The 13,434-nt window shown below is 40.7% G+C and overlaps 1 protein-coding gene across 1 annotated transcript in view; it reads right to left on the bottom strand.

Annotated features, from left to right (window-relative positions):
* Positions 1-325: 325 nt before the first annotated feature.
* TNFSF13B (TNF superfamily member 13b) overlaps positions 326-13,434 on the bottom strand; it is a 58,970-nt gene continuing 45,861 nt past the window's right edge. The window contains exon 6 of the mRNA XM_044286503.1: positions 326-2,177. Coding sequence (XP_044142438.1) covers positions 2,065-2,177 — 113 coding nt within the window. The 3' untranslated portion in view covers positions 326-2,064. The remainder of the gene's footprint in view (positions 2,178-13,434) is intronic.

The following is a 13,434-nucleotide window of genomic DNA, read 5'->3' on the forward strand; positions in this document are numbered from 1 at the left end:
TTCACAGACACTTTTGGAAGCACGAGGTAAGTAGTGTCCATGTAGCACCACACATATGTATAACGGACAGGTTCTGATTTAGAGTGTGTTGTTGAAACAAATATTATTACAGATATGTAAATGAAAAATTCTCTTGATGTATATTAGTAATATACATCAGTAATATAGAAATGAAAACACTGTAAATATATGCAAAGTTAAAGAGTAGGGATGAGTGAACCCATGCAAGTTTAGGTTTGCCGGGTTCGGCCGAACTTCAGGTCAAAGTTCGGGTTCTAACTTTATTATTTTCCGTTATAACATGGTTAGACAGAATGCTAAATAAAATGGCCATTGAGGGGTAAAAAATTATTTAAAAAAACTCACCTTATCCACTTGATCGCGCAGGTCTTCTTTCTTCAGGACTGCGATGACGTCACCGCGCTCACTACTTGGTGAGCATGGTGACGTTATCGTAGGTCCTTTTGCAGGTCCTGAAGAATGAAGACCTGCGCGATCAAGGCTGCGCGATCAAGTGGATGAGGTGAGTTTTTGTTTATTTTTAACCCCTTAATGGCCATTTTATTTAGCATTCTGTCTTAAGAATGCTATTATTTTCCCTTGTTATAACAGAAAATAATAAAATCACCCGAACACCGAACCCGAACTTCAGTGAAAAAGTCAGAGTTCGAGTCCGGGTACCCGAACCCACAAAGTTCGGTGCGAACCCAGACTTTGCAGTTTGGGTTCGCTCAACCCTATTAAAGAGTAATTCAACTTTTGATTACATTTTTGTTAAAATGTCCCTAATGCCATAATAATACTTTTTGTAAAATACTTTTAAGGCATTTAGTATTTTTAATAGACTTTTCCCTCCCTAAAGTGCACCTTTCCCTGTGAGCTTAAAATTCACTTTTCTGCACACCGCTGACCTCTCAGTGGTGCATGGTGTACAGAGTTTACACCTTATCAATGGGTCTGCAGCGCAGCTCCTGCCTGTGCCCCCCGGAGGTTTACTAAATCCTGGCAACTGTAAACTCCATACATTGCTGAGAAGTCAGCGGTGTACAGAAAGGTAAATTTAAAGCCCACAGGAAAAGGTGCGCTTGGGTGGGGTAAAGTGTATGAATAATACAAAATACATGAATAAAGTATATTACAAAAAGTATTATTATGGTATTAGAAACATTTTAACACAAATTTAATAAAAACTCTTTAAGAACTGTTCACGCTGCCTCATTTGACTTTGAATTTGGCAGAGAGATTCCACGGCAAAAAGCCACCAATGTCCGCACAGAATCTGCAACTCTCACCTCCTCTGTTAAGCAGTCAATTATCAGGAACAAATGGTTCGTCCTGATAATTGCCTTCTCATTTGGCATGTGTAAATGGCCCTTTACAGTATTTTAGTTAGGTGAGGAGAACCTGTGCAGAGACTACCTCTCCACAAGGTGTACAACGTTGGTAAACAACAGTGGCAAATCAACTCAAAGATTAAATATATTTGGAGCAAACAAGCACCATATATTTTTATTTGAAGTGGTTTTATATATATATATATATATATATATATATAGTGGTGTCAAAAAGTAACCCATTGTGACCCATTTTAATCTTTGATGTGACCAGTGATTGGCTGCAGAGCTCACATGCCCCCTGTACATGCCCCCCACAACAGGAAGTAGAGATGGGTGGGAGCTGAGCATCTTCAGAATGAGAATGACACGGGATCGGTGATGTAAGTATCTCAGTTTTCATTTAGTTTCACCGAGCTTTTACACATATTTTTTCCCTTGGACTCTCCCTTTAATGTATGTCTATAGTGACTATTTATATGACAATTAGATTAGTTTTTTTTTTTTTTTTAACTGGCCAATATTTTCCATTACAGAGGCACAAGGCACTGTATATATCTCCTATTTTTTCCTTACTTTTGTACTACTGAATTTAAATCATGTGCCATCCTTGTCTATAGTATAGCCTGGTACTGGATTTCTTGTAATAATCCCAGGTCACTGGCCATTTATTTCCTGTTTTCACCTTACTCCATCACACCAATGGTATTCTCCTGCACTCCCCCTCCATTTAGAAGAGCTTGATCGCCCCAAAGAATGTACCATGCCCATCTAAAGAGATATTCGCATTGTTTCTTAGTATGATCAGTTGAAGCTCATCACCTTCATCCAATTTTGCAATTCCTAGAAAATAAAAGCTTGATTAAAAATGAGTTGCGACTGTATACATATCTAATTTTAGAAGTCTGGGGAAATGCATGTCAGACAGAAATAGTAGTGGCAGCCATCATGTTGTTCACTTAGCTTTCTCAAACAGAATGGAAGAGAACTCATTGGGGCTCACTTACTAAAGACTGGCCTTCAATGGCTGTGTGGCCAATCACTGCTCAAAACACCCATTACAAGGAAGGGTAGTAGTGATGCTCATAGAAGAAAGGACCTGTGATGACATCATCGCCATGTGACCAGTAACATATCAATGTTACTGGTCACAAGGCAACAACATCATCAGAGGTCCTTTATCTCCAGGAGCAATGTTACAGCAGGAAAAATTTGTCATAGTATTAAGAAGTTTTTTTTTAATGTAGATTACATCACGAAAAGGTGACAGAGAATGCTATACTATATATCGCATATTATGGGGTGTCATACTATATACTGCATACTGTGGGCTACTACATAGTGTGGGGTGTTATACTGTATACTGCATAAAGTGGGCTACTGCATACTGTGGGGTACTATACTCTATGTATACTGCATACTGTGGGGTACTGCATACTGTTTGGTGTCATACTATATACTGTGGGGTACTGCATACTGTTTGGTGTTATACTATATACTGCATACTGTGGTCTACTGCATATTATGGGGTGTTATACTGTATACTGCATACTGTGGAGTTCTGCATACTGTGGGGTGTTATACTATATACTGCATACTGTGAGCTAAATCGGCAATGTAATATATTTGCGATAAAAATTTGTTATTAGAATATTCGCGATCAACACTAAGGGGTAGGCAACTTTCCTATTGGCTGCTAGGGATGTTGCCAAGTCCTGATATTCGCGAAACATTCGCGATAAATTCGAGATTGGAATATTCCCGATCAACACTTTTTGCGAATATGAATATATAGCACTATATTCTATATGCATACTGTGGGCTACTACATAGAGTGGTGTGTTATACTGTATACTGCATGCAGTGGGGCTACTGCATACTGTGGGGTCCTATACTGTATGTAAACTGCATACTGTGGAGTACTGCATACTGTGTGGTGTTATAGTATATACTGCATACTGTTGGCTACTGCATATTATTGGGTGCTATACTGTATACTGCATACTGTGGAGTTCTGCATACTGTGGGGTGTTATACTATATACTGCATACTGTGGGCTACTGCATAATATGGGGTGCTATACTGTATACTGCATACTGTGGAGTGTTATTCTGTATATTGCATATTGTGGACTACTGCATACCATGGGGTGTTATACTTTAAGCTGCATAGTGTGGGCTACTGCATTCTGTGGGGTGTCATACTATATACTGCATACTGTGTGTTGTTTCACTGTATACTGCATACTATGGAGTACTGCATACTGTGGGGTGTTATACCATATACTGCATACTGTGGGCTACTGCATGTTATGGGGTGTTATACTGTATACTGCATACTGTGGAGTAGTGATGAGTGGCACAGGCAATAATTGAATTTGCAATATTTTGCCAATTTTTGGCCGAATATTCGGCATAAATACGCAAATTCGAGAATTCGTGATCTCCAGTCATTATTTACTTAATTGCGAAAATTGCCAATGTAATATACACTCACCTAAAAAATTATTAGGAACACCATACTAATACGGTGTTGGGCCCCCTTTTGCCTTCAGAACTGCCTTAATTCTACTTGGCATTGATTCAACAAGGTGCTGATAGCATTCTTTAGAAATGTTGGCCCATATTAATAGATAGCATCTTGCAGTTGATGGAGATTTGAGGGATGCACATCCAGGGCACGAAGCTCCCGTTCCACCACATCCCAAAGATGCTCTATTGGGTTGAGATCTGGTGACTGTGGAGACCATTTTAGTACAGTGAACTCATTGTCATGTTCAAGAAACCATTTTTCCAGTCTTCATCAGTCCAATTTTGGTGAGCTCATGCAAATTGTAGCCTCTTTTTCCTATTTGTAGTGGAGATGAGTGGTACCCGGTGGGGTCTTCTGCTGTTGTAGCCCATCCGCCTCAAGGTTGTGCGTGTTGTGGCTTCACAAATGCTTTGCTGCATACCTCGGTTGTAAGGAGTGGTTATTTCAGTCAACGTTGCTCTTCTATCAGCTTGAATTAGTCGGCCCTGACCTCTAGCATCAACAAGGCATTTTCGCCCACAGGACTCCCGCATACTGGATGTTTTTCCCTTTTCATACCATTCTTTGTAAACCATAGAAATGGTTGTGCGTGAAAATCCCAGTAACTGAGCAGATTGTGAAATACTCAGACCGGCCCGTCTGGCACCAACAACCATGCCACGCTCAAAATTGCTTAAATCACCTTTCTTTCCCATTCTGAGTTTGGAGTTCAGGAGATTGTCTTGACCAGGACCACAACCCTACATGCATTGAAGCAACTGCATTGGTTGACTAGATAATCGCATTAATGAGAAACAGAACAGGTGTTCCTAATAATTATTTAGGTGAGTGTATATGCGATAAAAATTTGCGATTAGAATATTCGCGATCAACACTAAGGGGTAGGCAACTTTCCTACTGGCTGCTAGGGATGTTGCTAAGTGCCGATATTCGCAATAAATTTGTGATTGGAGAATTTTCGATCAACACTATATTCTATAGCACTATATTCAAAATATTTGCGAATTCTCGAAAGTGGCGATATTCTTGATTAAAATTTGAGATTTAATTATTCATGCTTAACACTATTGTGAAGTACTGCTGCATACTGTGGAGTGTTATTCTGTATACTGCATATTGTGGGCTATGGCATACCATGGGGTGTTATACTTTATACTGCATAGTGTAGGCTACTGCATTCTGTGGGGTGTTATACTATATACTGCATACGGTGTGTTGTTTCACTGTATACAGCATACTGTGGGCTACTGCTTACTTTAGGGTCTTATATACTGTGTACTGTTGGCTACTGCATTCTGTGGGGTGTTATACTATATACTGGATAGTGTGGGCTACTACATACTGTGTGTTTTATATTGACAGTATTACAACCCACAGTATGCAGTAGCCAGCACTATGCAATATAAAGTATAACACCCCACAGAATGAAGTAGCCCACAGTATGCAGTATACAGTATAATACTGTATACTGCAGGCTACTGCATACTGTGGGTGTTATAGTTTATACTGTATAGTATTGGCTACTGCATACTGTGTGGTGCTAATCTGTATACTACATAATGTGTGGTGTTATACTGCATACTGTGGGCTATTGCATACTATGGGGTGTTAACATGTATACTGCATACTGTGAACTTCTGCATACTTTGGGGTCTTATACTGTGTACTGCATAATGTGGGCTACTGCATACTGTGGGATGTTATACTATATACTGTAGGCTACTGCATTCTGTGGGGTATTATACTGTACTATACACTGCATAGTTGTGGGGTGTTATACTATATGCTGCATACTATGTGGTGTTATACAGTCAGGGGTGGATTCGGAACTTAAAGTGACCCTGGACATTTTTTTTAAAAATGGCCCCATGTTGTAGGCAAGTCCAAATTGACAGAAGGCGGAGCAATCCAAGCCAAAAGAAGTCAGGTAAAACAGAAGTAGGCAGGGCCAGCAATACTGTAGAGCACCACAGAATAATGCCCCAGCAAAACCAAATCCCGCAATGCAGCATTAAATACTGCCCTATCACCATATTGTGGACAGTGATACAGCTGAATTCAGGAGGACACCTGCGGTGCATAAGTACTGTACCTGATGCTCCTAGCATTAATTATTGCTGAGAGCATCAGATCGTTATTTACCTGGCCAGTGGCCATGAGGAGTAGTGTTGAGCGGGCATGCTCGGCCAAACACCAGTTCGGCTCGAGCATCGCTATGCTCGGCCGAACACCACATGTGCTCGAGGCAGTGTATTTAAATCTAATTTAGCCTGTTTCTGCCGGGATTTGAAATCACAACCTTCTGCATTAGAGGCAAGGCATGTAACCACTCAGCTATAATAGCTGCATAGCCAGTTACAAAAAAATAAATAAAAAAAATATGAAACTTCTACTGAGACCCATACAGTAGAAGTCTCATATTTTTTTTATTGACTGGCTATGCCCATATATAGTGGAGTGGTTAAAGTTTTGGGCTATGATGCAGAAGCTGTGAGTTCAAATCCCATCACTAACTTCTTCAGAAAAAGAGGTTAAATTAGATTTATATATGTTATATTTCTTTTAGTAATTGTAAAAAATGTATGGCACAAAATAAATGTGTAATTACTATTTTTTTTTTAAAAGGAGCATATTAAGCCCTAGCGCTATTTTGCAGGGTTTTTAGAGTAGGCTTAAAATATAAGCCCTACTCCAAAAATGAGCCCTAGATACAGCTGTATTTTATTTTATATAAAGGGAAGGTGGGGGAAATTTGCGGGCTGCAGAAGCTCAGGAGCGCTCACTAATGGTTCCTGAGCTGCCATGATAGTGTGGGCGGGCGGGCAGCGCAGGCTTCAGTGAATTAGCCTTCAGTGAAGCCGCCAGCCCGTGCATACATTGTGGCACTAAGCAGCACCTAATGGGTGGGCTGGCAGCTTCACTAAATACTAAATTATGCTGGCAGCCCGTGCTTCCCTTCACTTTCACGTTGGGCGGGCTGGCAGCTTCTCTGTATGCCCTGTACTGCCGCCAGCCCGAACGTTCTTACTTACATAAAGTAGGCAGCAGGAGGATCTCCTTCTCCTCTCTCCTGCCTAGAGGAGCTCCCTACATCTCTCCCATGCCATATCTGCTCTCCCTGGTACAGTAGATTGCTGCCTAGGTCCCTTGGGTAAGGACATCTCAGGGGCAATATACGGTACCAGAATGAAAAATGTGTAGCAAATATGACTATAACCCCCTTATCCATAGGAATGCACCCATGTACTGCAGTATATGGGTGCATTCCTATGGATGAAAGGGGGGGGGGGGAGGTTATAGTCATATTTAATATAAACACTGTCCAGGGACTGTTCTGTAATTGGCATGTGTATATATAAAATATGGTCATAGAGGCAAAAAAAGCCCTACCCCAATAATAAGTCCTAACCCTTTTTTCTAATATAATATAAGACCCTGTATTATTTTTGGAGAAACACGATATATATAGATAAAATCATACTTCTGATATACAGGGAGTGCAGAATTATTAGGCAAATGAGTATTTTGACCACATCATCCTCTTTATGCATGTTGTCTTACTCCAAGCTGTATAGGCTCGAAAGCCTACTACCAATTAAGCATATTAGGTGATGTGCATCTCTGTAATGAGAAGGGGTGTGGTCTAATGACATCAACACCCTATATCAGGTGTGCATAATTATTAGGCAACTTCCTTTCCTTTGGCAAAATGGGTCAAAAGAAGGACTTGACAGGCTCAGAAAAGTCATAAATAGTGAGATATCTTGCAGAGGGATGCAGCACTCTTAAAATTGCAAAGCTTCTAAAGCGTGATCATCGAACAATCAAGCGTTTCATTCAAAATAGTCAACAGGGTCGCAAGAAGCGTGTGGAAAAACCAAGGCGCAAAATAACTGCCCATGAACTGAGAAAAGTCAAGCGTGCAGCTGCCAAGATGCCACTTGCCACCAGTTTGGCCATATTTCAGAGCTGCAACATCACTGGAGTGCCCAAAAGCACAAGGTGTGCAATACTCAGAGACATGGCCAAGGTAAGAAAGGCTGAAAGACGACCACCACTGAACAAGACACACAAGCTGAAACATCAAGACTGGGCCAAGAAATATCTCAAGACTGATTTTTCTAAGGTTGTATGGACTGATGAAATGAGAGTGAGTCTTGATGGGCCAGATGGATGGGCCCGTGGCTGGATTGGTAAAGGGCAGAGAGCTCCAGTCCGACTCAGACGCCAGCAAGGTGGAGGTGGAGTACTGGTTTGGGCTGGTATCATCAAAGATGAGCTTGTGGGGCCTTTTCGGGTTGAGGATGGAGTCAAGCTCAACTCCCAGTCCTACTGCCAGTTTCTGGAAGACACCTTCTTCAAGCAGTGGTACAGGAAGAAGTCTGCATCCTTCAAGAAAAACATGATTTTCATGCAGGACAATGCTCCATCACACGCGTCCAAGTACTCCACAGCGTGGCTGGCAAGAAAGGGTATAAAAGAAGAAAATCTAATGACATGGCCTCCTTGTTCACCTGATCTGAACCCCATTGAGAACCTGTGGTCCATCATCAAATGTGAGATTTACAAGGAGGGAAAACAGTACACCTCTCTGAACAGTGTCTGGGAGGCTGTGGTTGCTGCTGCACGCAATGTTGATGGTGAACAGATCAAAACACTGACAGAATCCATGGATGGCAGGCTTTTGAGTGTCCTTGCAAAGAAAGGTGGCTATATTGGTCACTGATTTGTTTTTGTTTTGTTTTTGAATGTCAGAAATGTATATTTGTGAATGTTGAGATGTTATATTGGTTTCACTGGTAAAAATAAATAATTGAAATGGGTATATATTTGTTTTTTGTTAAGTTGCCTAATAATTATGCACAGTAATAGTCACCTGCACACACAGATATCCCCCTAAAATAGCTAAAACTAAAAACAAACTAAAAACTACTTCCAAAAATATTCAGCTTTGATATTAATGAGTTTTTTGGGTTCATTGAGAACATGGTTGTTGTTCAATAATAAAATTAATCCTCAAAAATACAACTTGCCTAATAATTCTGCACTCCCTGTATATAAATGCATAATATGTGGGAAACTACTACTGATGTTTTAGCCATAATATATTTACGGTACATATATTATAATATATAATATATTCTAAATATATAATAATATGTGTAAATATATTATGGCTAAAAACTGCAGCAGGTATTAGTTGTTTGGGGCTTGTTAATCTTCATTAATATGTTGTTTTAACCATCTTCTTTCTCTCCACAGCTTACAACACTACTGTCCCCCCAGTGTGCCACCACTTGGTCCCCCACTCTGTCCCCTCTTCCTCCACACCTTTCGCTGCTGTCTGACATTCATTTGCTATTGGAATATCCAGCTTTGTGATTGGCTGAGGGATAGGACAGAAGTAAATAGTGGGTATCACTCTAGTGACTGATTGAGCATGAGAGCCTCAGTCAGTGCTGTGGGTGCAGCATGTGCTCATACAGTGCAACGCCACTGTCTGACCGTGCCATGTCACACAAAAAAGTGGACTCCCAGGCCGCCATGGTCTTGCCAGAAGGAGGACTGAGAGCCAGGCAGCCGAAGGTCTGATGTCTGGCCGTCTTCATCAGTGACAGAGTGATATCATGTGCTTCGCCGGTACATTGGGTGGCAGCAGGCAGTTAAGGGGGTTCTCCAGGAATTAGGAAAATAAAAATACTTAAATATTACTTTATTATAAATATATTCTCAAATACCTTTCATTATTTATAAGGACTCGTTTTGTCTAGGGAGCAATCATCATGTGAAACAAAATGGCCGCTGTCCTATTAGTTCATACAAAATCTGTCCTGATCCCACATGAGGACAAGTTACTTTACAACACTGAGGTAAATAGCTGCCTCATCCTCCTCTCTACTTTTCAAGGATTATGATCCTGAAAACAGGTGATAAGAGCTTTAGCTGAATCTCTGGGGAATTTAGTTCACGAGGAGACATCAAGTACAGAGAGGATGGACAGGACAGACTGTGATAATGTGGGGCTGTGGTAATGGAGACTGCATACAAGTGCTGCTGCTCATTAGCCACACCTCATTTTCCTGCATTCTTCTTATCTTCTCCATTCCCACAGAGATTCACCTGTATTCAGGATCATGATTCCTGACAAGCAGAGCATAGAGGATGATGAGGGAGCACTATGGCTCATTGTGGTGAAGTAACTTGTTATCCTGTGTGATTAGGACAGATTTTGCGTGTACTGATAGAACGGCGACCATTTTATTTCTCCTAATGATCGCTCCCCAGACAAAACAAGCCTTCATAACAAATTAAAGGTATTTGTGAATATATTTATTATTATTATTATTATTATTATTATTATTATTATTATATTTATTATTTAATATATCATATTTATTATAATATTTAAGTATTTTATTTTTTTTTAATTCCTGGAGAACCCCTTTAAAGTGACCACTGCTGAGGATAGTGAACCCAGGTAGGCTGTCCTGTCTGTTCTTTACTGTATCTCTGTCCTGAGGACACAAAAACAGTTGAAAGTTGTGGCACCATTAAACCTGCTTGTCAGGGTCCTGGTGGGGCCTCCTGACAGCCAGGGGCCCCATGCAACTATGTTGTATGTGTGGTGTAAAGACTGCCACTTAGTGCTCTGTGTACTGCTCCAGATAAAAGTCAGCTGTCGGGGCAAAAAGATAAGAGTGGCCCACAGGCCTATCTAGCATTTGCCAGAATTGACTAATGGCCAATCCGGCCCTGACTGAGGGGTGTTATAGTTTATACTATATATTGTTATACTATATACTGTATACTGTAGGGTGTTATAGTATGCACTGTATACTGTGGGGTGTTGTATACTATATAATATGAGATGCCAAGGGTGTTATACTAGATACTGTGGGGTGTTATTGTATATACTGTATACTGTGGGGTGTTGTATACTATATAATATGAGATGCTAGGGGTGTTATACTATATACTGTATATTGTGGGGTGTTTTAGTATATACTGTATACTGTGGGGTGTTACAGTATATACTGTATACTGTGGGGTGGTATAATATATACTGTAGAGTGTTATACTATATGCTGCATATTGTGGGGTGTTGTAAACTATATAATATGAGATGCTAGGGGTGTTATACTATATACGGCATACTGTGGAGTGTTTCATATGGTATACTATATGATGTTATATTATATACTGTAGGGTGTTTTATATACTGAATTCTGTGGGGTATTATACTGTATACTGCACACTGCGGATTGTTGTACATTACGCACTATGAGGGGCTGGGGCATTATACTATGTATGTGGCATAGTTTTCTTTAATATTTACCAGACAAAAATAAACATGAGGCGGAACGCAAAATGGAGGCTGGTCAGAGGAAACGGAGGGGTAAACAACCCCCTGGCTTATTATAAACGTAAACCTTTAAACAGCAGAGGCCCACGGCTAATGTCTGCGACCGGCAATAATGCTGATCAGGGACATTACAGCCTTTAGATGCTGGTGAAAAACTCGAAGGCGTGTGCTTCCAGGTTAAGACTGGCATCCCCGTGCCATGATCGGGGATGCAGGTCATTAGAAGAGACCCAGCGTATTAGAGCTGCAGTTCCTATGTTGGCCAGCAGGTTCAGTTACAATTTATGCCAGTTTTCTGATCAGACTTAGAGCTCAGTGTACTGCAGTGTATTCTAAGCCATCTGACCCACTGGATCTTAAAGAACCAAGTGGGTCTAAGTCCCCAAAAAGTTTTTAAAAAAGTGAAGAAAAGTAAAAAAAAAAAAAAAAACCTTCCTATATCAAAACACATAATTGGTCAAAAATGTAAAAAATAAGAAACACTAAACATGTTTGGCATCACCACATCCATAAGAACCTGATCTATAAAAGGATCATGTTACTTTTACCGCACGGTAAACACCATAGAAAAAAAAAGGAAAAACTATGATGGAATTGCAATTTTGCCCACCGCACTTCCCAGAAAATGGCATAAAAAGTTATCAAACAAGTCATATGTACCCAAAATTATTACCAACCAAACCGTGACCTTATCCCACAAAAAAATAAGCCCCTACATAAGCCAATCATCCCAAAAATTTAAAAAAATGGCTTTCAGAAAATGGAGACACAAAAACATGATTTTTTTTTCAAACATGCTTTTATTGTATAAAATAAAGTTTTAAAAAATGCACATATTAGGTATCGTCATGTCCCTAACGACCTGCTCTATAAAAATAGCATGTGATCCAACCCACCAGGTGAACGCTATAAAATTTTTTTAAAAGTGCCCAAAAATCTATTTATTATCACCTTACATCACAAAAAGTGTAATACCAAGCAAAATTCATATGTCCCTGAAAATGGTACCAATCAAACCATCATCTCATCCCGAAATAAATTAGATCCTACCTAAGACAATCACCCAAAAAATAAGAAAAATATGGTTTTCAGAAAATTGAAACACAAAAACATGATTTTTTTCCCAACCTGCTGTATAAAAATATCACATTATCTACTGTCAGGTGAACATTGTAAAAAACAAATAATAAAACTGTGCCAGAACAGCCATTTTCTTTTTTACATTGCCTCATAAAAACAGTAATATATGACACAGTGAGAGGTTTGGTCTAGAAAAACAGGTATTTTCCTCACAGCATGTGCTGCTGGGCTGATTTACAGCCAGGTGAGGTCAAATACCGGACCAGATTTTAAGTGCCGGTCCGGGTTTTGGCAGCACCTGGCTGTCCTTAAATAGGCAGCTGGGCTCAGATACCATGTCTGTGCGCTGGGATCTGAGGCCTGTGCTGGGCTGGAGAGCTGAGACCCATGTGTCAGGGGAACAGGCCGCCTAAAGCCTGTATTTGGACTTCCAACAACGTGGACTTGCCATTGGGTGTGAAGTAACACCAACACTGCAAAAGTGACGTTTTGTTTTTGGCACCATGTTTGAATAAACACTGAAGTTTGAATTACAAACTTGTATTTTGCCTCTGTACTGGGCCCACTTATCCTAACTACCAGAGTGAATCCCCACAATTGGTGGAGGATGCGGACAACCACAGAGAGGCAGACACAAGCGCCAAAATATATTGTTGTTGTTTGTTTGTTTTTTCCACTGGGCATGGTTGTATGTCTTGCATTAAACCCGCAAAATTTCAACCTGTGACCCTTGACAAAATGGATGCGGTAATGAAGGCCCTCGTGGAGGCTAACAAACAGCAGCAAGAAACAAATCTGCAACAGCGGGAGGCTAACAGGCAGCAGCAAGAAACAAACCAGCTGCTGCTACATCACGTGATGGCTTTGCAGACGGCAGGAGCAACCCTGAGCATCCACGATGCCCGGAAAGCGGTCGGTGCGGCGATCCCCAAGATGACACCCACAGATGACGTCAAAATCTACCTGGCGACGTATGAGAAGGTGGACACAAGGGGGTCTATTTTGACTTCCTGGACGATCAAGCGGCTGACTACCAGAAAGTCAAGGGTGAGATTCTGGCAAGACTGGGGGTGAATGTGCTGGTCCGGGCCCAGCGGGTGCATCAATGGGGGTTCAACCCAGCTG

The sequence above is a fragment of the Bufo gargarizans genome, chromosome 3 (assembly GCF_014858855.1).
Source record: "Bufo gargarizans isolate SCDJY-AF-19 chromosome 3, ASM1485885v1, whole genome shotgun sequence".
NCBI classification, from domain to species: Eukaryota; Metazoa; Chordata; class Amphibia; order Anura; family Bufonidae; genus Bufo; species Bufo gargarizans.